General features: G+C 45.2%; 1 protein-coding gene across 3 annotated transcripts; it reads left to right on the top strand.

Annotated features, from left to right (window-relative positions):
* The first annotated feature begins 95 nt into the window (after nt 1-95).
* parp4 (poly (ADP-ribose) polymerase family, member 4) lies at nt 96-25,014 on the top strand. Of its 3 annotated transcripts, none has more exons than XM_080019643.1 (35): nt 96-236; nt 1,428-1,554; nt 1,830-2,058; nt 2,677-2,803; nt 3,566-3,644; nt 3,878-3,967; nt 4,610-4,768; nt 5,893-6,030; nt 6,376-6,549; nt 6,966-7,117; nt 7,720-7,851; nt 8,300-8,398; nt 8,882-9,065; nt 9,663-9,813; nt 10,790-10,932; nt 11,548-11,679; nt 12,164-12,250; nt 12,468-12,632; nt 13,008-13,054; nt 13,515-13,596; nt 14,339-14,476; nt 14,568-14,763; nt 14,911-14,981; nt 16,243-16,430; nt 17,043-17,142; nt 17,738-17,908; nt 18,884-18,964; nt 19,448-19,528; nt 19,694-19,789; nt 20,063-20,200; nt 20,909-21,903; nt 22,442-22,793; nt 22,910-23,012; nt 23,488-23,620; nt 24,488-25,014. In XM_080019643.1, the coding sequence occupies exons 2-35, from the start codon at nt 1,429-1,431 to the stop codon at nt 24,735-24,737; spliced, it is 5,589 nt and encodes a 1,862-aa protein (XP_079875769.1). In that variant the 5' UTR covers nt 96-236; nt 1,428; the 3' UTR covers nt 24,738-25,014. The 3 variants fall into 3 exon arrangements, with proteins under 3 accessions (XP_079875769.1, XP_079875768.1, XP_079875767.1); XM_080019642.1 differs by having other exon boundaries at nt 22,439-22,793; XM_080019641.1 differs by having other exon boundaries at nt 20,909-21,933; nt 22,439-22,793.

Raw genomic sequence — 25,014 nt, 5'->3', positions numbered from 1 at the left:
CGACACAAGCCCCGCCCCCTGTGCAGTGCTGTGCCATTCGAGCGGACACGCCCCCTGGGTCGGAGTGGGCGTGTCCGCTCGGCGTCAACCAGGAAGTGACTCAGTGTTGTTGTTTCTGTTTCCTCACGTTGACTCACGTTGATTCACGTTGATTCACGTTTCTTGAGTTCGTCTATGAAAACTGGACAAGCAGCGTTGCGCCTCTGACCCACTCCCACGGGAAGCCACACAGTCACGTAAGTCATTTGTCCTCTTTAAAAAAAATAAATACATGTCGCTCCGACGCACTTTTCCAATGTTTGTATCAGCGGCTGATTCGAGGCCGCAAAGACGTTTCCGTTTCAGCCACTGCAACGTTTCCTCCGCCCGCTGTAAATGTGCAATGTCCCAATATTCACTTGTCATTGTCTCCCCCTCTCTGGACAGGCTGCTCGCCCGTTGCACACCTTGTCAACACTGGTTATTACGGTTTATTACATCCTACTTACCGCATGTGAACGTTCTTCTGCCTTTTTGCCGTATGTTCTGTGAGACCGAGTCGCTGGAAATGGGAGTCGAGCTCCTTGTGTGTGTGTCAACATACCTGGGCCATCGAACTGGACTGACTGGATCTATTCATAGCAACTGACTCATTGGCAGAAGACACCTGGACTCCACTGACGCTCCTGAAGTTCTAACGTGCCGAGGTTTTCACATTCGGTGCTGATGTTGTCAACCTGGCAGCGCGAACAGGCCTGCGCCGCCGACGACTACCATCCAAGCTGCAGCACAGGGCGGGATCTGCCTAGTTCCAACTTCTCTTATTACAGTACGTTAGGGCGTTCTCACCTGTCGTGGTTTTAATTCATTACACATGTAATGAGTTCAACTTAATAAAGTATCCATCCCGAGGGAAATGAAAGCCTTGTCATGGCAGCAGGTCAACTCGAAAAGCACCAAATGAGTGTGAGCTTGTGACTGCGGAGAGTGCGCCGCCAAACTGGAGAGCAGTACCACAAGACACCACAAGAGGGAGACGTCTACACGACTCTATTCCTTCACCTTCCCACAGAGGAGCAGGCGCGTCACGGGGGTCATGACCCCACGTCATCTCACCTCCACCAGGTTGGAATGAGAGCAGCAGGCTCATTAAATGAGCAGGAATTTATGAAAATTAACTCCAATGTTTCGCCTGTCAAGTCAGATCCTAACGGAAATGTGGGTTTGGAGGTAGTCACGTAAATAGACAGACACATTGAATTACAGGGAGGCAGGCAGACCGACAAACAGACAGACAGGCAGATTGAATTTAATGTGAATTTATTGAAAGGATAGCGTTTCATTTTCAAGGGGCTCCCATAGTCAATTACAAAATGACGACACATACAAACAAACCAGAAAACATTGTTTGCAGACAGACAGACAGCTGACGGCCTGTCTCTCTGCAGCATGCCAGTGTTTGCAGGCTGCTCCGTGCTGCTGGAGCTGAAGAAACTTCCGTTCCAGGAGAAGAAGAGGCTTCACTCTGCGCTGACGGAGAACGGAGGCTGCGTCTGCTACGTGGTCAACCAGCAGGTCTGTCCGCTGCACCTGTCTGTCTGTCTGTCTGTCTGTCTGTCTGTCTGTCATTCAATCAATTAGTCTGCCTGCCTGAATTGTGTCATGTGTATATTATTATTATTATTATTATTGTTGTTATTATTATTATTATGACATTTTTATGAAGATATATTTGTGCCTGTTCACCTTTACTTTGTACCTTCCTCTTTCAAAAGGAAAAACATAAATAAAAACTTACTCTGCTGCTCCTATAGAAAGTTTAAGGCATGATGTAAAGTAATGTTGCACAGTGCTCCCTGGTGGTCACCAGCGGCATTGCAGCGCTGAGCCCTGGCAGGCTGCGGAGCATCCGGAAGCATGGCACGCCCGTGGTGGGGGCCGGGTACTTGGAGCGCTGCCTGGAGGAGGATGCCCTGCTGCCCCTGGAGGGCCACACACTGGAGCTGCCTCCCCTGGCCTCCTCCCTTCCTCGCCCCCTGCTCTCCCTCTCCTCCTGGGGGAGCCCACCCACTCAGCAAGGTACAAACCACTCCCCCCCACTGGTCAGATATACTTGGTACTTTGTACTTCTACTTCCACGGTCCTATATCTGCTCCAGAACCCCCCTGTGTGTGTGTGTGTGTGTGTGTGTGTCTGTCTGTCTGTCTGTCTGTCTGTCTGTCTGTCTGTCTGTCTGTCTGTCTGTCTGTCTGTCTGTCTGTCTGTCTGTCTGTCTGTCTGTCTGTCTGTCTGTGATTGATCGTATTTACTCAGATAATCTATGTGTTGCTCATGTTTGGAAATAGAACACAGAATAAACCTAAAAAATCAACAATAAAAACAAGCTGCCACTCTTGGTTCATACGTCAAGGTTGCCAAGACTGACACAATGGTTGCCAAATTTGAACTGATTTTTATCATTTGGATTCTCTCCAAATGACATTCATTGAAGTCAATGAATGCGGCATCTTTCTAAACATAGATGTTTACTGTGCTTATTTTCTTGATTTTAAAACTAACTTTGAAGTGCTTGACAACAGGGCAACCAGACCTCACAAGGTGGTTGCCCTGTATAATATACTTGAGGTACTAGCTCATGAAGTCCAAATCCTGGTAGGTGCAGAAGTACTTTGTCAAATACATTTCTGTTTGTTTTAGTGTCTGTGGTGACGTGGGAGAAGCCAGTCAGTCAGAAGGCTGAAAACCAGGCTCTGGATCCTGGAGCGGAGCCTCAGACAGGGAAAGGAAGCGAGGAAGCGAATGGAAAGTTCTTCGGAAAAATCAGGTACAGGAGCTGCTGCAGTACAGCCTCCCCGACAGACAATAATATCCACCTCCACCACTAGAGGGCAGTTTTTAAATTCCCAAACGCCCATGTACTGCAGTGCAGAGCACAATGTCCAGATACCACTCAGCTATTCTGTCATATAAAGCCGGCTTTACACTGAATCCAGAAACGCATCAGACACTTGGGTGCTGCCCCCTAGTGGCCACTGGATGAAGAGTGTTTTGCATCGAGCGGATTCCCTGTCGGATCCGCCGCAAAACTGTATCTGTTCTTTCTGTTTTCTCCAAAACTTGCCTTTGCCAGGCCGTCAAAACACGTCCGTTTTGGAGCTTCTTTCAAACAATAGTGTTTGAAACAAGCTCCAAAAACGGTATTTACATTGTTTTTGATATTTTCTTATTTAAAAAAAAAATAATAATAATTTATACGCAAAATTAATTCATGAAGTAGCTGATTTATTCATGTGAATATAGCAACATCCAATGGTAAATATAGATACGCATATAAATTCTATATATGTCACTTGCAGTTTAAAGTAAAACACTGCTATGCAGTTACTTAGCAACGGTGGCTTCTGGGCGTACAGCTGGTCCGAAACCTTCGTAAGGCTTGAAAAGTTAGAACGCATTCTGGAGCCTCCATCGGCACCGCAGGGTGTCAACTTTTCGCTGCGGATTCCAACCCCAGGGGAATGAATGACTGAGGTTTTATTTTTGCCGTTTGTCGGACTCAGTGTAAAGCCAACTTCCTAATTCACAGGATTTACACTGAGCATGACTTAAACCTTCCCGCATATCCGGAGGACTTCCAAGTGGCCAGGTATTCCATCTTTAAGAAGGTAAAGCTACGATTCATTCAGAATCCGTTCATTTTGCCAAGTAGAGCAAAAATCATCCAAATATACAGGATATACCAATTAAAAAGCTTTGGCAAATAGCACCACCTACTTACACCACCCACGCTCCTGTGTGTGTGTGTGTGTGTGTGTGTGTGTGTGTGTGTGTGTGTGTGCGTGTGCGCGTGTGTGCGCGTGTGTGCGCGTGTGTGTGTGTGTACATGTACACTCTCCAGGCTGCAGGGGGCGTGTGGTCGTTGCTGGAGCTGCAGAGCGGAGGAGGACGCTACAGACTGGTCTGGTCCCAAACTAAACCACAAAGTCAAGTAAGATACGAAAACGACACAAAAAAACCTTGAATTATTTCCTCTGAACTAAAATGTTTTGGAATTATTTTCCGTTTATGTTTTTGATGAGATAAGACATCATTAATCTGCTAAATGTAATGTAACTATGTAACTATTAATCCCCGGAGGGGCACAAAAAGAATGCAGACCGGGAAGACAAATTTAAATGAGATGTGAAATAATACCAACACTATCTAACACAAGTTCACACAGATGCGAAAATAATACTACAATTTTGCTGGAAAAGTTGGTGCAATTTATATCCCAAATGTATTCTTAGAACTAAAACTGAAAGTAAAATAGAAATGTCTCTGTTATTATGTCAAATCCCACTAACTGTAGCTAAAATGAATTTCAAATGAAAATTGAGAATAACAAAATCCAAACGACTTCTCCTTAAAACGACTTCACCCTCAATGCCCTGATATAACAGTGGGAAATATAATGTAAGGTAATTGAATCGATAGAACATATATTGTAACGTAATTGAATTGATAGTCATGCAATGTAGTGTAATCTAATGGAAAATACAATGTAAGATAATTTTATTGTGTACAAAATATTATTTAATGTAAAGTTATTGAAGGGGTAATGTCATGTACTGAATGCTGGCCCTTCCAGGCGGAGGCCCTGCAGGTCAGGCTGGTGTACCCCGCCACCTCGGAGGAGGCGCTGCAGGTCTACCAGCGGCTCCGGCAGCAGCTGCAGGACCAGGGGTTCGAGGCCCAGCAGCAGCTCCCGACCCGCAGCCAGGGTCTGGGCTCGGCCGCGCTGCACCAGGTCGCCGTCAAGTGTTCTATGAGAATGAACCGGCTGAACATTCAGTCCCAAAATATCTTGATACAGTACTGTATATCCTCCTTGTGTGGAATGTCTGTGCTACGTCTGCTTCTGGGAGGGATTCAAAATTTCAACAATAAATGTGTCCTGTCATTTTAAATTGGTCAAGGGCATTAAAAAAAAGGCGGAAATGTTTTTTTTTATTTGTTATTTTAAAACAGAATATGAACATTTACCACAGTGTTAACAGTATATATTTTAAGGTGCGGTGTGTAGAATTTATGGATCGGACTTGGCAGAAATGGAATGTAATATTCATAAGTATGTATTAATTAGTGTATGATGCCATGAAAAAAAGAATAATGTCACTGTTACCTTAGAATGAGCTCTTTTTATCTGCATAGGAAGCGGCTACGCTTCCAAACACTGGCTCTAGAAAGGGACTTTGGCAGCCACCGTCTCTTCCACGGGGCCGCCATGTTGCACCCCCACAGGGAGGGGTATTCTGTGGAATGCGATCTGCAACCTCACTGCCCGATGCCTTGAAATTCTACACACTACTTAAAAACAAAAAAAAGGGCTTAATTTAAGGAACCAGTATCAGAGTCGAGGAATATTTTGGCGTTGGTATTTAAAAATGTAAGAATATATCCATAAGAACTTCACAACTGTTATATATTGTGTTTTATTTTATTTTTCATTTTATTTTATTGTTTAATATTGAATATATTTATTGTATTTGTGTGTTTAATTCTGTAAGTCTTGTATATGATACTCTCCGTCCTGCTTGAGCCACCTGAATTTTATTAATTTATTATATTATTTATTATATATTATTAATTTATATATCATTTATTGTTTTATATATAAAATATTTATTCATAAAAACAATTGTTAATGATTAAAAAAGATTAATTATGTTTTATTTATTTGAAGATATAATTGAAATGAGCTGCATTGTAACAAATCTGAATTTAACACTAACGAATTTGATTTGTTTGTTGAAAACGGTAAAAAAAATTGATAAAAAGCGATGTCCCCAAAAATATATATATTGAATGTCATGTTTCGTCATGTCTCTCTATGTGCATCTGACTGGACTCTATGCTGTGTGTGCTAAACAGCTGCTGCTGGAGGAGAAGCTGAACACAGGAAGTGTGTCGCAGGAAGTGGGCGTGTTCGTGGAGATGCTCTGGACCGAGGCGCTCGGTCGCCTTGGCAACATCCTCCGGGTTCCCGTCACCAGCCTCAGCCTCAACGACGTAAGGCAGTGACTAGACCTGGCCTGCCTTTTTCATACTATTGATGCTATTCATACTAAGTGACCGTGACTGTGTTAGAAATGGAGTTGCATAAGAAGTTCTTGATTTTTTCCTTTTTTTTTCTTTGCAAAACTGAAGAAACTTAAGTAAGTTCAGGTACTGGAAACATGGACTGAAGTACAACAACAAAGTACTGACATTAGTGCATTTCCAATCAATATTCTGTGTCAATGTATTAATTCATTTTTAGCAAGTAGCCGTGTAATGAGCAGGATAATGTGCAGCCATTATCACTCAGCAACCCCCCTTGGAGGTTACTGTGTGATAATGACCGTCCGGCTCCAGGTGACCCGGGCTGAAGGCCTCCTGCTGCAGGCCCAGAGGAGGCTGAAGGAGGGCGGAGGAGGCAGCGAGGCGGGGTCCGCCATAGCCGAGGTCTACACCCTGCTGCCGCACAGGGAGCGCTGCCCCGACCTGATCGACGCCAGGCTTGTCTCTGAGAAGCTGGATCTCTGCCAGGTCACACACACACGCAGATTTAAACATCCACACATATGCTGCATTCAGTGGAACTCGGGAATCAGGAATAATTCCAAGCGGCTGGTCCCCACCGCCAAGCTATAGGTGTTCCATAGCTTTTGTTTTGGGAAAACACGGACGCTCGCAGTGAATGTGTGTTTGTTCGGCAGCTCGGAGGCAGAACGGCAGTTTTACGATTTGGTCGACGGCACAAATTCACATTGTGGTGAATTCAACTCTAATCTGTTGCAGTTGGTGTGACCACAGCCGAACCAGATCCATTCTCTGTGTCGCCTCAGTATTTTGAGTCATTTTTAAATTAACGCAATTGAATAATATACCGATCTTAAACAAAGGCACAACATACTAAATCGTGCATATGTCCCACACGGTTTGAAAGTGATTTCTCGCTGCAGCTGATACGGGACCTGCTGAACGTCAGTGAGATGACCTCAAGGCATCCCTCCCCATTCTCGGTGGGGAAGTACCGCGCCCTGAGGTGCAGCGTGGAACACGTTCCCCGCCACTCGGACGACTTCCAGATGGTCACGGCGCTGCTGGGCGACAGGTAGCACGCCAGGACACTTGATGTCTGTCTCACACAGACTCAGACCAGAAGGTCCCTCCAAACTCCGGTTCAGAGATAGCAACTGTACATGTCTGTACATGCTATGTTTGGGTGTCTGCGGACGTTAGAAATCAAAACGGGTAGATAAATACGGGCACTGCAGTTTTCCATGTTCTGCCGAACAGTTCCAATAGAATACATTTGGCACGGAGGAGGGGAACACCTGCTCGGAATGACCTGTTTTCGAGCTCCATGGAATTTATAATTGTTTTTTTTTTTTTCTTTTAAAGCCTAACTAAAATTTCCCGCGGTTTCCGACCCAAACACAGAAGTTTTGTGGTGCAGGAACAGGTGGGTGAAATGAAAAGTGCCATTCTCCATATCACGAGTCAGCGTACTATCAAAATGCTTCTGAAGCTGTTATTGTGAGGTTAAAAGAAAGTACCGCTTCCCCACTGTACCCTAAACCCGCTAACACAGGTTTTAATCGTCTCCACCTCTGATCAGCTCTGATGTGTACAAAAAGGACGACAGTGCTCAATGCCTCATTTAGCTGAGCTGGTTGATTGTTCAGTGATGTCTTTACCCCCCACCCCCTGCAGGGAGGTGCAGGTGCTGCAGGTGATGCGTGTCAGCAGGTGGGAGGAGCTACAGATGTTCAGAAAAGACTTGGGGAACATTAAGCTCCTCCTACATTCCTCAGCGCCGAGCAACTTTGTGGGAATCCTCTCTCGGTAAGATCACACACACACACACACACACACACACAGCTGTTGGTTTTGTCTGTCTGTCAAAAGCAACAGCTGGATTTTCGTCATATTTTGTGGTGAAGTGAATCACAGTTGAAATTTACATTTACATTTTACATTACATTGATCAGACGCTTTTATCCAAAGCGACTTACAATTATTCAAACACCGACGGACGCAGCCATCAGGAGCAATGAGGGGTTAAGTGTCTTGCTCAAGGACACTACAGCATGCTAGAGGCATTTATGTCTGTCTGCGGGCGTCGGCAGGGGGGCTGTCATCCTGGTGCACTCAGCCACGTGGGGGGCTGCTGGGTGCTGGTGGCCGGGTGGGGCGTTATGGTGGGCCACGCCCTTGCGCGGGGCTCTGGTGGGCATAGGGGCCTGCCGGCTCACCGTCGTCTCTCAGCTCCTTTCCTGTGTTTGACCTCCAGTGGCCTGCTGCTTCCTCATGTTGGAGTGGAGCATCATGGGATTGAAAGAACCGACGCCGGCAACCTGGGCAGCGGGATCTACTTCACTGATTCCATGAGGTCAGTTCCAGTTCAAATCCCAAGCAGGTTCCCAGGTTTTTATTATGTTGGGAACAAATCTTCAGTTATGTTGGCTAATTTATATTCATAAAACCATCCCATCTGTTGTGTGTGTATAACAACATCTATATATTTATATGTTGTTATACCTCCATGTTGTTATGTTATATCTCTATGTTATGTTATCTATTGCTCTGTTATACCTCCATGTTGTTATATCTCATGTTATCTTATATCTCCATGTTTTTATAGCTCATGTTGTTGTGATATATATTGTTATGTTATACTGTATTTTAATGTTGTTAGCGCTCATGTTATTATGTTGTAATGTTATATCTCCATGCTGTTATGTCATATATTGTTATGTTCTATCTCCATGTTGTTATGTTACACTGTATATTGTTATGTTATATCTCCATGTTGTTATGTTACACTGCATATTGTTATGTCCTATCTCCACATTGTTCCCTCCGTGGTGTGCAGCTGCAGCCTGCAGTACTCTCGCCCTGCCGAGGCCGACGGCTCTCGGCTCCTCCTGCTGTGCCAGGTGGCGCTGGGCCGCTGCAGTGAGCTCCGCAGTAAGATGCCCGCCCTGACCCGGGCCCCGGAGGGCTTCCACAGCGTGCACGGGGTCCCCCAAACGCCCAGCGCACTCTCTGACTTCCAGGTGCGTGCACGTGATGGAGCACCAGCGTGCGTGAACACTGGTTTATAAACTGCTGTGGTGGAGAAGTGGGAAACCAGGTTATTGTTATGGTTATTATTAAAATCCTACTATAGATGGATGGATGAGTAGATAGGAGGACGGATAGATAGATGGATGGGTGGATGGATGAGTAGATGGATGGATAGGTTGATAGGTGGATGGATGGATGGATGGATCGGGAAGAAGAGCGCATAGATGGGTAGATGGATGGGTGGATAGATAGATAGAAGCATCCCCAGAGGGTAATTGCATTGTAACAGCAGCAAATTTTAAATTAATAAGAATACAAATTGAAAAAATGACTGAAAGAGAGAATAAATAATAAATGCAAAATAAACAATATATCTTACATTTTAGAATAAAAAATACATCTAAAATTGCACAATAGAAAATTGGCTATATTGTGTGTGTGTGTGTGTGTGTGTGTGTGTGTGTGTGTGTGTGTGTGTGTGTGTGTGTGTGTGTGTGTGTGTGTGTGTGTGTGTGTACGTGTGTGTGTGTACGTGTGTGTGTGTACGTGTGTGTGTGTACGTGTGTGTGTGTGTGTGTGTGTGTCAGGATGATGAGTACGTGGTGTACAGTTCTGATCAGGTGATGCTCGGCTTCGTGGTGCAGTTCACCGCAGAAGGAGACCGACTGAAGCAGTTCCCCACCTCTGCGGTTGATTCCTCCACCATTCCGCTATCCCCTCCGCCCCTCACTCACCCAGGTAGAGCTGGCACCCTTCTTCCCAAACATGACGTGCTATGTCCATACTGTGTCGTACATGTACAACGTGTCTTATCTCAGTGCTACATGGGAGCAAACGTGTCGCTTTTCACGTCTGTTTTCTCCTTTTCCTTACAAACTCGCTGAAATGCACTCTTTTGTTATTTTATATATATATTTATATATATATATATATATATATTTATATTAGAGGAAATCCTGTTCATGAATTTTAAAGATTTTCACGAGCTTTCCAATGTTTAATGCAAATTTAACAAATCTCTCAGACGGACAGATCGATGGACAGTGAATTCATCACTGGTGGTAAATTGCAGTGTCACATCAGCTGTCATCCAAAAACAGAAAATAATAACAAAGCAATAAATAAAAAAAAATAAAAAAATAATAAAATAAAAACAATAAAAAAGGAAATGGCAATATATATATATATATATATCATCTATACGGCCTGTGATTTTGCAAAAATGCCGCAACCATTCCATGTTAAACGTCCAAATCAGCACAGTGAGCCCATGGTTCATTATGCCCCGAAAATATAAGAGATGAGACTAAAATATTTCCGGTTGTTTCTGTGATCTGCAGAATGTGTTTTATGACAGGAAGTTATGGCATGTGACTCTTTCCTCATTGGTAGTAGGTTAAAAAATGCTTCTGTGTTTCTTTTAATTCCTTTTGATTCTACTTGCGAAAAAAAATCACTTTGGGTTTTGAGAATAACTGTAAAAATAATTTTTGGTCGCAGCAATAAAAAATAACACAACCGGTGGAACAGCCAGTCGCCCTGGCTCCAATGAAAGGAATGAAGAGATGTTCCGACGGCAGCCACTAGAGGACGCCAGGACACTTTTGAATAGGCTTTTCCATCGTGCGTGCGTGCGTGCGTGCGTGCGTGCGTGCGTGCGTGCGTGCGTGCGTGCGTGCGTGCGTGTGTGTGTGTGTGTGTGTGTGCGTGTCAGGGCACCCCTCTGAGGTGATGGAGCTGGAGAACCAGAGGAACCCACTGGACGATGTGGCGGCCGGGCTGCTCGACGGCGCCGGGCAGCAGCTCCCCCTGCAGGCCGTCCATGTGAAGTGCAAGCTGATGGATCTGCTCTCCCAGGTAACACACGCTGATGAACCATCACTTCACATTTCATCATTTATCAGAGAAATGTATGTAGTATATATGTATATCTATTGTATAATGTTGCGTTTGTATAGCGATGGGATAAGATAGAAGTTCAAAGTGAGAGGATATACCCAAAATCCACCACATACACTTAAAGTAATAAACATCTCAATAAAATAGATTGGTAAAAATAATAAAAATTAAAAAATGAATGAACATCTGAAGAATGTACAGCGTAGTTAGTGTAGTTTGGACTTGTTATCAAAGTTGCCTGGATACCAGATTACAGGACGGTTAAATGATTTGTGAGAAGACCTGTTCTGTACGACATCCTTATACCAAATAGGGGAAGGAACAGGAAGTTAGTGCCAGGGAAGATTTTAAAGTTTTAAATGCTAACGTTTGTATCTTCAAACATCTGTTATTTAGTTATTACGTTTCCCACATGAGAGGTATTGATCCCAGTCAGGCTATCTGATCAAATACAGCTCATAACTATGATTCACCTTTGGGTTAAACAATTTTATCCCACCACTGAAAAGGTTCTCTGGTATCAAACACGTTGGATGGGTGTTGACTTCCTGTTCCTCCCTCGCCGGCTCCCAGGTGGTCATCTTCCAGAGGTACCGCAACCAGAGCGCCGCGCCCATCGAGGCCAAATACGTGTTCCCTCTGGACGACGCCGCGGCCGTGTGCGGCTTCGAGGCCTTCATCAACGGGAAGCACGTGGTGGGACAGGTGAGTCCCGACGCGACTTAACATCCCATCATCGCTTTCCTCTCGCAAGCATCACCGAGCTCCCGCCGGGAACCGCGTACGAAGCTGAACCTCCCCAAAAGTGAAGACCAAATGAATAGGAACATAGACTTGCTTATTATTATGGCCTGCGCAGTCGTGATGCAAGACTGAGATGATTCATTCGTAGTGAGCAAATCCTTTAAATGATTCAGGATTCTGGAGTCGCTCCGGCAGAGAAGTGGGAGAGTGAATTCAGTGAAGTGAATTAAGTCAGAGGCAAGAAAAGATTGAAGTATTTGTTCTAGTTCATATTAAATGTGACGCTTCTCATTCCACCGATTCCACTGATCAGTGAGATTGATCAGTAGCAGCCTTGCAATTTTGTTCTTGAAACACAAGCGCTCATTTCCGTTCGGTGAACAGAATGAGCCGCACTTGTACGTTGGCAGTGACGGAGCAGTGACGGGGGTGGTTGTGCCGGCAGGTGAAGGAGAAGGAACAGGCCCGCAGGGAGTACCGGCAGGCGGTGCGGAGCGGCCACGGAGCCTACCTTATGGACCAGGACGCCCCGGTACCGCTACACCCTCACACCCTCCCTCCACCCATCACTATTCATCTAATATTCCACGACATGTTTTGATTACACTGTTTTTAGGGTGTTATGATGAACTATTATTCATCCATTCCTTTCGGAGCACACTGGGGCTGTCACAGTGGATGACAGAACACACACATGTCGGGGGTCGCGCATTTGTGTGTGATGTGGTGTTTGGTCACCCCCGCCGCAGGACGTGTTCACCATCAGCGTGGGGAACCTGCCGCCCGGCGCCACCGTCCTCATCAAGGTCACCTTTGTCTCGGAGCTGGTGGTCAGGGACGGGCGCGTGGACTTCTCTCTTCCCGGCAGCGTGGCGCCATGGCAACGGAGCGCGGCGCTCAACCAGACCACGCAGGTGGGGCCCACTCCCTCGCGCTTCACTCTCTGCATTATTTCAAGATCCCAAAACAGTTTTGTTATTACTAATGAACAGATGGGCGCGCACGGGTGTCGTTCGGAGACGTGGGCGTGGCTGTTTGCCTTTACACTTCTAGGGATTTTGTGTAGAACGTCAGGTGTCCATTAGGGGGCAGTTACATCTAGTGAACCACATGGACAGAATATGTTTATTTTTGTTCCAAACATAACTTGAACACTTTAGAGCCCAAAGGTATGGATACGCCAAATAACCAGATCATAAGCAGATAACCAGATCTCACCTGGTCGTCAACCGATTTAGGTTGCTGAAAAAATAATAAGCGTGGCATGTGACTGCTCCCCCTCCCCACAGACCACGGTGGACAAAGTCTGCGTGAGCGAGCTGGAGGCCGGCCTGGGGTGAGTTTCTTCTAAATTATGAATCTGTTTATTCCTCGTGGTTTGATTTGCTTCGTTAAATCAGTAAAGTTACGTTTACACATTATAAACCTGCCTTCGTGCCCTTGAGCGAGACACGGCCGTCGAGATGCGAGGTTGTTGGACACCTGCTCCATTCACTCACATGAGAAACGAGTGGTTCAGCTACTAACTGTCTGTCTGTCTGTCTGTGTGGCCCTCTGTGTGTCCCTCTGTCTGTCTGTCCCTCTGTCTGTCTGTCTGTCTGTCTGTCTGTGTGGCCCTCTGTGTGTCCCTCTGTCTGTCTGTCCCTCTGTCTGTCTGTCTGTCTGTCTGTTTGGCCCTCTGTGTGTCCCTCTGTCTGTCTGTCCCTCTGTCTGTCTGTCTGTCTGTCTGTGTGGCCCTCTGTGTGTCCCTCTGTCTGTCTGTCCTTCTGTCTGTCTGTCTGTCTGTCTGTCCTCAGTGAGTTCACCCTGGATATGTCCGTAGAGATGCCCTATGAGATCAGCGAACTGAGCTGTTCCACTCACAAGGTCAAGGTCAAGGTCGGTCAACAGGAAGAATCCCAAAACTAAAATAACCCAGAGGAGAAGTCGTTTTTATTATTATTATTATTATTGTTGTTGTCTCTGTTATAATTGTTGTTGTTATTATTAATATAGGATCAAGGTACTTTATTAATCCACAAAGGGAAATTCCAGTGTTGCAGCAGCAATGACATACATGACAAAACACACATCATTTAGAAAAACACACCTTGTTTTTGAAACGATTACTATATATATATATATATATATACATATATATACATACATACATACATACATACATACAGTATGTGTATATATATATACATATGTGCTTATTCCTATACATATAAAATAAATAAATAAAAATAGAAATGATAATAATAATAATAAACAAAATAAAATAGAATTTAAGTAAAGTTTAAAAGTGGAAGTTAAATGTAAAGTAAACATGTGTCTTGTGCTTGGCGGAGGAGGCTCCTCTGCTGGAACAGGGCGGAGTCATCGTAGCTGCTGTACCGGTGGCAGGAATGAGCTCCTGTAACCTCCTTATTGCAGCAATTATGATTATTATTTTTATTAATAATGTTTTTGTGTGTACATTTGCATGCATCACTTAGGGTGAGAACATACTGTGTGTGTGTGTGTGTGTGTGTGTGTGTGTGTGTGTGTGTGTGTGTGTGTGTGTGTGTGTGTGTGTGTGTGTGTGTGTGTGTGTGTGTGTGTGTGTGTGTGTGTGTGTGTGTGTGTGTGTGTGTAGAAGACAGAGTGCAAGGCGGTGCTGAGTGTCGTACCCGGGCAGGGTATGGATGTGGACGGCTTCCAGCTCTCCATCACCCTGTCTCACCTCCACCTCCCCCGGATGTGGGTGGAGAGACACCCTGACAAGGACAGCCAGGTCAGTAGCTGTCTGTCTGTCTGTCTTTCTCTCCTGACCCTCTTTCTATCCTTCTCTCTAAGCCTACTCACACCTCCCTCCCTCCCTCCAGGCCTGTATGCTGGTTTTCTATCCAGACTTTGAGCCTGGTCCTGGTTCTGACTCTGGTCCTGGTGAGGTGGTGATTCTCTTGGATTCCTCTGAGTCCATGATGGGATCGGAGCTCCTCAGTGCCCGGAGCCTGGCCCTGCAGGTCCTGAAATCCCTGGACCCGGACACCAGGACCAATGTCCTTTGGTTCGGAACAGGTCTGTGGGTCCGCTGTGGTCTTCAAACTGCACATTAACCTGTTTACTATCAGTTGTTCGTGTTGTTTTTGTTGTTGTTGTTGTTGTTGTTGTTGTTGTTGTTATAAAGCCTTTTATTGGATTAATTTTGTCTCCCTGTCGTGTCAGAGCACACTGAGATGTTTTTGTCGGCCCAGACGCTCGGTGAGAACCTGGAGGCGGCCCGAGAGTTCATCCGGGTGAGATTTTTATTATTCAGGAAAAAAAAACCTGGAATCACTGTCATGACCAATGATCTGTTTATTAGTTATAAACATTCGTAGAAGATGGGTTAAGATAAGGGAGGGATAAAGTGTGGCCAACAGAGTGATTATTTAGTTATTCCATGACTACTACTAAATAAAAGAATGGAATGACACAGAATATTGATTTGAAATGATTTTTATTACTCGCATGTCCAGTTCAAGAAATATCTTATGATTTACCGTCTTACTTACATGCTTATTTATTCATGAATCCACTTCTCTACTCCTTGCCACGCTGCTCTTTTTTAATTAGATTTGTTTTTAATCATGTCTGTGCAGCAATTTTACTTTGTGCCCAATAAATGTTTTTCGGGCTAAAAGTATCTCAGACATGACAATGGCAGCACACAGATATGGTTGAGGTCTCGTTAGAACCGGTACGATTCAGATGTCTTTTGAGTTTGATCAGTATAATAGTTGTTTGGTTATAAGTTCAATGTTCTCAAATAAAGAAACTTTAACAAAATAAGTTTTTCTAATTGATTTAAAATTCTTGCACTTTTTGACAAAATATAGGTCAATATCATTGATCGGTGAGCTAGGACTCTCCAAAATCTGCGTCGGTCCGGCTCCAAAAATAATAAATAGACGATACAATTTTTCGGACAATATCCGGACACACGTGTGAAAGCAGTTCTTGACAGACAGCTGGAGCTGTGACAACTCTGAAAACTGTACCTCGTGCTGCGTTTTACAAAACCCCGGAAACTGATCGTCCAGAAAAGACGTTTTCACACCGCAGGGGGTTCTACGAACCATTGGAGGAACCACTGCATCATCCAGGAACCATCGTAATTATTAAAACACAGTTCTTCAGGGATATTTAAACTGAACGGCAGAAGAGCAACGTGCAGAGATTTAAGTGCACGTGGATTGGTCCGGACGTAAGTCCACGGTGTTTGGAACTTTTGTAACTTGCCTGTGCTGTGTTTCACAGAACCCGGAAAACTGTAATCCATACAGGACCTAAAACTCCTAACAGTCCACTGGACCCTCTGTATTGCTGCCTGCGGCTATACCTATATTATTATTGTTGTTTTTGTTGTTGTTGTTATTAATAATAATAGTAATAATGATATCATTCTTCTGCCTCTGCACCAAAAAAAAATGCAGATTGTTTTATAACAGCTGCAGAGAAATTAATAAAAGTTCTGATGGAGTCCTTCATCATCTTACCTCCTGCCCGTCCCTCCAGTCCCAGCGGCCGGTCGGGGGCAGAACGGAGCTGTGGCGGCCTCTGCGGGCCCTCAGCCTGCTGCCGCCGTCCCGGGGCCTGAGGAACCTGCTGCTGCTGTCGGACGGCCACATCCAGAACCCCGAGCTGACCCTGCGCCTGCTCAGGGAGCACGTGGGCCACACCCGCCTGTTCAGCTGCGGCCTCGGGTCAGGACCCAGCGCAGGGTTTACTCTTTTGAAAACACGTTTGAGTGATTAAAAGTACCATTTGCTGCAATAAATCACGATGAATAACATTTTTAAGCCTTAAGCCTAAAACTTGTTATCATCAATATCTAAATATAGAATCTCCAAATTAATGTAGAGTCCACACAAATGGAGTGTATTTAAAATCAAATAATATTATTTAATGGCACCTTTTTACCTGAAACACTTTCTCATAATCGGTAGTTGTATTAAGTGCTCTTGCCAATAAATATAAATAAAATAGATTTTATTGATATATTTAAATGTATGTAACTATTAATTGAAAACATTTAAATATATTTATTTATGCATTTATTAAACGTAATAATACATACATAAGTGAAGTTAATAATAAATGTAAGGTCTTATATAGAACAGTCAATCCTGTCAAAAGTCCATTTGTAACAGAGTGGTCAAATATGTCATTATAATCAAATAAGAAATGTAAATGCATAGCTCTAAGAGTGTGTGTGTGTGTGTGTGTGTGTGTGTGTGTGTGTGTGTGTGTGTGTGTGTGTGTGTGTGTGTGTGTGTGTGTGTGTGTGTGTGTGTGTGTGTGTGTGTGTCCCTCAGCTCCACAGCCAATCGCCACATGCTACGAACTCTGGCCCAAGAAGGGGGGGGAGCCTATGAATTCTTTGACCTGAAAAAGAAACACACCTGGGTGGAGAAGGTGAGAATAAAGCTCGTATCAGTAAGATTTTAAGATCACTGCTTGAGTTTTTGAAATGTGGAAACAAATTCATTCAGATACCTTGTTTTAAAAGTTAAATGTTTCAATGACATGAATGGGGATGGTAGCTCAGGAGGTAGAGCTGGTGGTCTAGTGATCTAAAGGTTGCTGGTTGGATCCAAGGCTCCTCCTGCTAGCATGCTGTAGTGTCCTTGAGCAAGACACTTAACCCCTAATTGCTCCTGATGGCTGCGTCCGTCGGTCTTTGAACAATTGTAAGTCGCTTTGGATAAAAGCGTCTGATCAATGACTAAATGTAAATGTAATGTAATGTAATTCAAAGTAGTTTAAATTCTATTATTAAAAAAAATGTCTTTAAATATTCCAAACCTTATGGCACTGATTTGCTTCAAAGCCGTTCATTTGATCGGATTTAGTCTCAGGATCCCATCCGACCCGACGTCCTGGAAATGAAATAACACTGAAGTTTAAATATGAATCATTTTGCTGGGGACCCCCTGGAGAGTCCCCGGACCCTGTGTTGAGCACCCTTGCTCCAGTTTGTCCTGGTACCTGTGTCTCCGCCCGCCTTTAGGTTGCGTCTCAGGTTGGGCGCATGGCGTCTCCGGGCTGCACCTCTCTGGCCGTCAAGTGGCAGCAGTTTAACCCTGCGGCGCCCCCTGCTGTCCAGGCTCCGCACCAGCTGCACGCCTTGTTCAGCGGCTGCCATGCCCTGGTGTACGGCTTCGTGCCGCACTGCACGCAGGTACGCCGGCCACGCCCAAATCACTGGATCCTGCCTGGTGACATGGCATGAAAACACCCTAAACCAGGTGTTCCCAACCTTTTCCCCATAAATCTTAAGAGATTCTTATTTAACATATGCAATACTTATCTTTTGATGTATTTGGTGTATGAGCAGTGCATGCTCATTTTTGTCTGAATTGGCTGTATTTTAAGGTCGTAGTATATAGTGCATAGTTATAGTAAAATTGACAATATACAATATGGTATACGTTAATTTAAAGGACACAACGTGTTATTGCCTCCCTCAATGTTCTTTGTACTGCATTTGAAGAAAAACTGAAATTTTTAAAAAGGCTTATTTTTTTAAGGCCTTCGGTTGAAAAATACTGGTATTTAACTTGAACTTACCTTCAAGGGCAACTTGCAGATTGGCATCCCCAGCAACTCACTCTGTGGGGAAATGATGCAGAAATTAGATTTAAGAGTTTTCTTTCTTTTTTACTTAGAATTACGGCTCAACTCAATTTTTGTCAGGCATTAGCCACGCCCACCTTTAAATCACATTTCCCGTTGACTGGAAACGTCGGTGACGAGCTAGTGGACGGCAACTTGGCAAGAACCGCTCAGTATTTTTATTTTAACGACTTGAGATTTAGATGTATTTGCCAGTTTCCTACTTGTATGTCACGAAAAACGTAAACAGAACGACCTCCCGTGGCTGCGGGGCGGGATGACGGAGCGGATGTGACATCACCGCCCAGATGTAAAACAAATGGCCTTTTTTACCCGCAAGATCAAAAGTGCCTCCGTTATTCTGTGTTCTTGCTCTTGTTGCCTGTAAAAAGGTTTTAAAAAATAAATTAATAAATAAATTGCCCCAAATGGTAAATTGAAGAATAAAATCAACCCGATAGTTGTTCTTGGAAGGCGCACAGTTGCTCTGGGGTGGTAGTTGCCGTTTGAAGGTGGTTGACGTGTGGGTGTTTCTGCTCAGGCAACTCTGCGGGGCAGCCTGAGCGGACAGGAAGTGGACGTGGTGGTGAGCACCAGCGAGCTGCAGAAGACCACGGGCACGGTAAAAAGCTTTTCTGAGACGTTGCTTAATTTAAGATGAATTAGTCGTGGACAAGGAAGCCCTAGACTGAGGCGACGAAGGACGAGTCAGATCCTTCTGGTCTTCATCCTGATAGTCAAGGTCAACCTGGAGGCCACGCCCGTCAGACCAAAGGTAGAATTTAAGATTCTCTGAGACCTAGATCAGCTCTAATCTTCCTCCTGGAAATCCCATGTTTTAAACCAAGGCTGAAAGAGTTCAGTTCAGTCCAGGTTGAAGGTGTGATACACAACATACTGTATGTAAACACTGCCACGCACACACACACACACACACACACACACACACACACACACGTACATTACACGTACAAAAACATTGTATGTTTTTGTGTGTGTGTGTGTGTGTGTGTGTGTGTGTGTGTGTGTGTGTGTGTGTGTGTGTGTGTGTGTGTGTGTGTGTGTGTGTGTGTGTGTGTGTGTGTGTGTGTGTGTGTGTGTGTAGTTTCTCCACAAGCTCACAGCGAGGGCAGTCATCAGGGATTATGAGGACGGAAACCTGCATCTCAACGAAGCTGAACATGAGGTGTGTGTGTGTGTGTGTGTGTGTGTGTGTGTGTGTGTGTGTGTGTGTGTGTGTGTGTGTGTGTGTGTGTGTGTGTGTGTGTGTGTGTGTGTGTGTGTGTGTGTGTGTGTGTGTGTGTGTGTGTGCGCGCACGATCGTGATGACGTTTGTATTCGTGTCTTTCAGGGCAGGAAGGCAGAGCTCAAGTCCTTCATCATCGAACTGAGCAAAGAATTCTCCATCTTGTCCCAGTTCACCAGCTTTGTGGCCATCGAGGAGAGGGTAAAAGATGGAGGGATGGATGGATGAGATGGATTTATGGATGAATGGTAGAGAGATGATGGATGGATGGATGAATGGGTAGAGGGGTGGATGTATGATAGAGAGATGGATGGATGGATGGATGGGGCGGGGGTTGTGATATTGATGTCCTCGTTTGTGTCTTGAAGTCGTCCACTGTAGTTTCTATCTGGTGCCACCGGATGGCGCCACTCACCGGTGTTAGCATCAGCACGTAGGCGTGGAGGGCTGATAGGAGGGTCCAACTGTTCTCAGGATCCAGGAGACTCTGCGGCAGAGCAGGGGACGGATGTGGCTGAGCTGCTGGCAGAAGAAGACGTGGACTTCCTGCCCTACGTCGGCTGGGAGGAGGAGGACGAGGAGGAGGAGGAGGATGTGCAGATGGCGTCGCTTGTAGGTTTTGGACAGGGAATTAAAAGTTTGGAAGAAATTCAATAAAATAGGTAACAGTAACAGTAGCTAAGCTAAGAGGAAAAATAGAGCTGTGTGTATATATATAGATGAGATAAGATAAACCTTTATTAGTCCCACAACGGGGAAATTGACATCGTTCCATCAGCAAAGAGGGGACAGCAGAAAATAAAGAACATATCAAGTACACACTATAAACAATATAAAATATATAGAAACATACAAATAAATAAGCCACCATAAATAGGAACCAGATGGTGCTCGGTGTATTGCACATGTCTTGACACATTGCAAATCAGGGATTGCACTTTCTTTTTTCTTTTTTTTTTTAATATATATATATATATATTATATATGTATTTATTGTGTGTGCGTGCGTATGTATGTATATATATATGTGTGTGTAAGTGAATTACATTGAATAATATATTATTGACAATACATAATCATCATAGCATTTTAATAATACCATCAACAACAGTAATATTAATATGGATACTGTTAATGATGTTAATAGTACAGTAGTAATAGCAGTAGTACCACTAATAATAATGGTATTTTATTAACAGTACTAACTATACTAGGCTTCCATTTACCTTCCGTTTCCCCTCTGTTATTGTTATTAAAGTTTCTGTATGTATAATAATAATAATAATAATAATAATATTTTCAATTTGTCTGGCCACACAGGATTCAGGGAGCTCGTGGTGCTTTCACTCCCTGTGTAATGACAGCTCCATGGTGGAGCTGTTGGTGCCAGCCAAGGAGGAGCTTTACGGGTACTATGCCTCTCCACCCGCTGCTCCCCTGGGACTCCAGCCGCCCGTTTGCCCCTTCACCTCGGCTGCTTTCGCGGCTCCTCAAGCCACTGCGATTGCTTCGCCTGGTGCTGCACCACCCACCCTCAACAAAGGGTTCCTAGCCAGGACGCCTCAGTGGGCGCCTCAAGGTTCTGTGAGCTACAGGGGTCATTCTCCGGTACGGAAAGGGTGGAGTGTGGAGGCCTGTTTCCAAGCCAATGCTCAGCCTCACGCCCCTATAATCAAGTCTGCAGCCCCACCTCCTCCTCTCTTCATGTCTCCAGCCCCACCTCCTCCTCCTCCTCCCTTCATGTCTCCAGCCCCACCTCCTCCTCCTCCCTTCATGTCTCCAGCCCCACCTCCTCCTCCTCCCTTCATGTCTCCAGCCCCACCTCCTCCTCCTCCTCCCTTCATGTCTCCAGCCCCACCTCCTCCTCCTCCTCCCTTCATGTCTCCAGCCCCACCTCCTCCTCCTCCCTTCATGTCTCCAGCCCCACCTCCTCCTCCTCTCTTTCTGCCTGGTTTTGGAGGAGTTTCTGAGAGTGCCAGGGGTCCTGCTCAGTCACCTGGAGGGTGGAGGTTCAAGGCCCGTTCACCTGCGACTCCAACTAGCGGTCCTCTGATGTCTGCATGTGGATTTGACCAACAAGCTCGTGCCCCCTCCCCCCCAGACCTCGTCCATCGGGACGAGGTCGAGGTTCAGGCGCTCGGCAGCGCTTGGAGGCGATTGAGTTACATACCAACGTCCGCGGTGTTCTCAGTCGAGGACCGGCGAGAACAGCGGGGCTGGAGGCGCTCCCATTTCTGCGGCATGGGGATGGTGGGGACGGAGGAGGAGCTTCACGGGTGCACGCTGAAGAAGAAAGCTCTGCCCCCCGTCATCAGGTCGGTGTCCGGCCGCTTTTTGTGCCAAAGGTTAGTATTTGATCCTTTTATAGATGGACATCAAAACAACAGTCAATAATAATGAAGCAATAACAATAAAAAAAGAAGAAATTATATACAATAAACCAAAATATTAACAATTACAATGAACCAGAAAAATGGTTGGACAACGGCCTGGGTCAACTGGGCAACCGTTATTGCCGGGCCCTGTTTTGAAACAGTTGTACGTTCCTTCTGCACATGCTCCTCTAATTTCTGTTCTGGTGGGGGGGTCCGCCACTCCCGGCAAGAACGCACCTTTTTAAACTCCAGGAAGGAGGCCTCCAGCTCTGAAGGCCTCTCGAGAGGTGGAGGCGTTTGGAATTATTCGGTACAGCCAAAGAAATAGAAATAAAAATAGAAAAAAGTTCAAATTTAGGATTCTTTTCTGGTTTATTGCTTGGTTTATTTATTTTCAGAGATTTCTCTTGTCTCTCTCTTGAAAACATGTCTGGTTTTCTGGAAGTTTCAGTGTGTGATCACTCGTTTTTTTCAGTAGAGTGGAGGTGGCCGATGAGGAGCATGAGGAAGAGGAGGAGGACAGCACTGAGGAGGGGGAGGACAGCAGTGAGGAGGAGATGGAGGAGGTGGACAGTAGTGAGGAGGAGGTGAAGGAGGTGGACAGTAGTGAGGAGGAGGTGGAGGAGGAGGAGGAGGAGGTGGAGGTGGAGGAGGTGGACAGCAGTGAGGAGGAGGAGGAGGAGGAGGAGAAGGAGGAGGAGGTGGAGGTGGAGGAGGTGGACAGCAGTGAGGAGGAGGAGGAGGAGGACGAGGAGACCTGCGTGGTGCCGACACCTTCTCATAAAGACTCAAAACACAAGTGGATGAAGATCTTCCAGCTGCAGCATTCTGTGAGTGTCGCCCCCTGGTGGCTGGCTATCTTCTGTGTCTGTGTGTGTGTGTGTGTGTGTGTGTGTGTGTGTGTGTGTGTGTGTTGTGTAACAGAGTGTGTTGGTGTGTGTTGCAGGACGGGTACTGGTCGTGCACGGCTGAACTGGGGAGACTCCTCAAGGTTCAGATCGACGCCTTCGCCAACGACTTCCTGAAAGACAAGGGCATCTGCTCACTGGGTGCGTGTGTGTGTGTGTGTGTGTGTGTTAATGTGTGTACTGGACTGTGGGTGCATGTGTGTTTGTATACAAGTGTGTGTGTGTGTATCTATAATAATAGTAATAAATATAGCTGCAATACACGATATAATAATATTATTAGTATTAGAATTGTTAAAAATACGTATCAGTATAATAATTGTCATTATTTGTTTTAATATTATTGTTGTCATTATTGTATTATCATAATTATATTCAATAGTATTGGTATTGATAATAATAAGATATTATTATTATTATTATTATTATTATTATTATTATTATTATTATTATTATTATATTATATTATTATACACTTCTGGGGCTTTTTGGGGTTCTTCCTTAGTTTTTTATGCTTTATAACTTCAATAACTTTTTACTTGTGTGTGTGTGTGTGTGTGTGTGTGTGTGTGTGTGTGTGTGTGTGTGTGTGTGTGTGCGCGCGCGTCTGCTGTAGGTGCACGTGCGCACGCAGACATCCTGCAACTGGTGGCCACGCTGCTGGTGCTGCAGCTGCTGCGGGTGGAGGAGGTGGAGGAAGGTAGATTGCTGCAGAGCCTGTTCCACCTGGAGGAGGGAGCCCCGCCCAGGTACACACACGATGCACACGCCCTGCAGGTCTGTTTGCTATGACATCAATATAAGATATAAAGTGTGAATGAAGATATGATGTCCAGGTCTGCATGACGAGTCACTGAGTGAAAGGAGTCGTTCACTGGGTTTGGTTTGATGACACAGAGCGACGGACGACTTCACTGAGAAGACTCATTTATTAAGATTCCTCTTTTTTTGCAGTGACTGCAGTTCATTATGGGCTGGCAGGTACCACATCAATACAATAGAAAGGTATATTTGTCCATCTTAGTTCTACAGGTTGAATTCTACTGAAACTTGGTGACCGTCCCTTATTCTATTTTATTGGAGCTCAGTGACCGTTCCATGTTTGTATTTTATTGAATTGGAACTCAGGGACAGTTTCATGTTCTGTTATTGATCCATCGTGAATAAAGAACAATCATAAACACACAGTGTTCAAGTCATCAACGTCACTACAGTAGTCAGTGGAACCTGCGGTGGAGTCTGTATGTGCAGCTGTCCAATCACGTGAGCCTGATCAGGTCACATGATGTGTTTGTTATTGACGTACAGCAGATAAACCCAATGACACCAAATGATCACAACATGACACTTCTCCAACCACGGGAAAAAACTCAAAGCCATCGGACGACGCTGTCAAAGACATTTACTAGTCAGTGTTTTATTATGAACATAGCGATGAATGAAACTCTGAGAGGAACCTGTGAAGCTCCTTTTCAACAATTGAATAGAAGTCTCTGAGGTCCCCACAAGCTGTCCCTCAGGTTCCAGCAACAAAGAAAATTGCTGAAAACACCACTCAGATGATGCATTCCAGCCGTTGTGACGTACCTCTAAACTAAGCCCCGCCCCCTCCTCAGGTCGCAGCGCTGGCGGGCGGTGCAGGCCGCCGTGCGTTGGGCGCGCTGGGCCGACGCCCAGTACCCCAGCATCTACAGCCGCCTGGAGTTCGGCCTCAGCTGGGAGGCCTGGACGCGCTACATCCTGGGCCCGGACGCCCCGGGAGGGTGGAGGACCCCCGGGACCCCCTGGAGCCCCCGGAGGGTGGGGCGGGGTCCCCTCGGAGGCGCGGTCAGCCTCCAGCACCACAGAGCGCTCTCCATCGTTTAGACACTTGTTTGGGTTTTAATCATCAACGAGTTTTGGAAGCAACGACACGTTTTAGTCTTTGATTAGAATATATAAATGGAACAAATGTCATTCTGTAACATTGTTATTGGTCATTTTAATTGTATTGGTGCTGTTTACACTTTGCTAATCCATGAGAGAGAACAATCCAAATCCTTAAACCTGGTTCAACTCATCCTGCATGAGATGTAGACTGGGTTGAGTTGACTGGGCTGCACTCCTTCTTGCAAACCATAATAATCAAGCATACATTGGAAAA

Source organism: Zeus faber (assembly GCF_960531495.2).
Source record: "Zeus faber genome assembly, chromosome: 18".
NCBI lineage: Eukaryota > Metazoa > Chordata > Actinopteri > Zeiformes > Zeidae > Zeus > Zeus faber.
The sequence above is the reverse complement of the archived record's forward strand: the minus strand, read 5'-3'. Positions and strand labels throughout refer to the sequence as shown.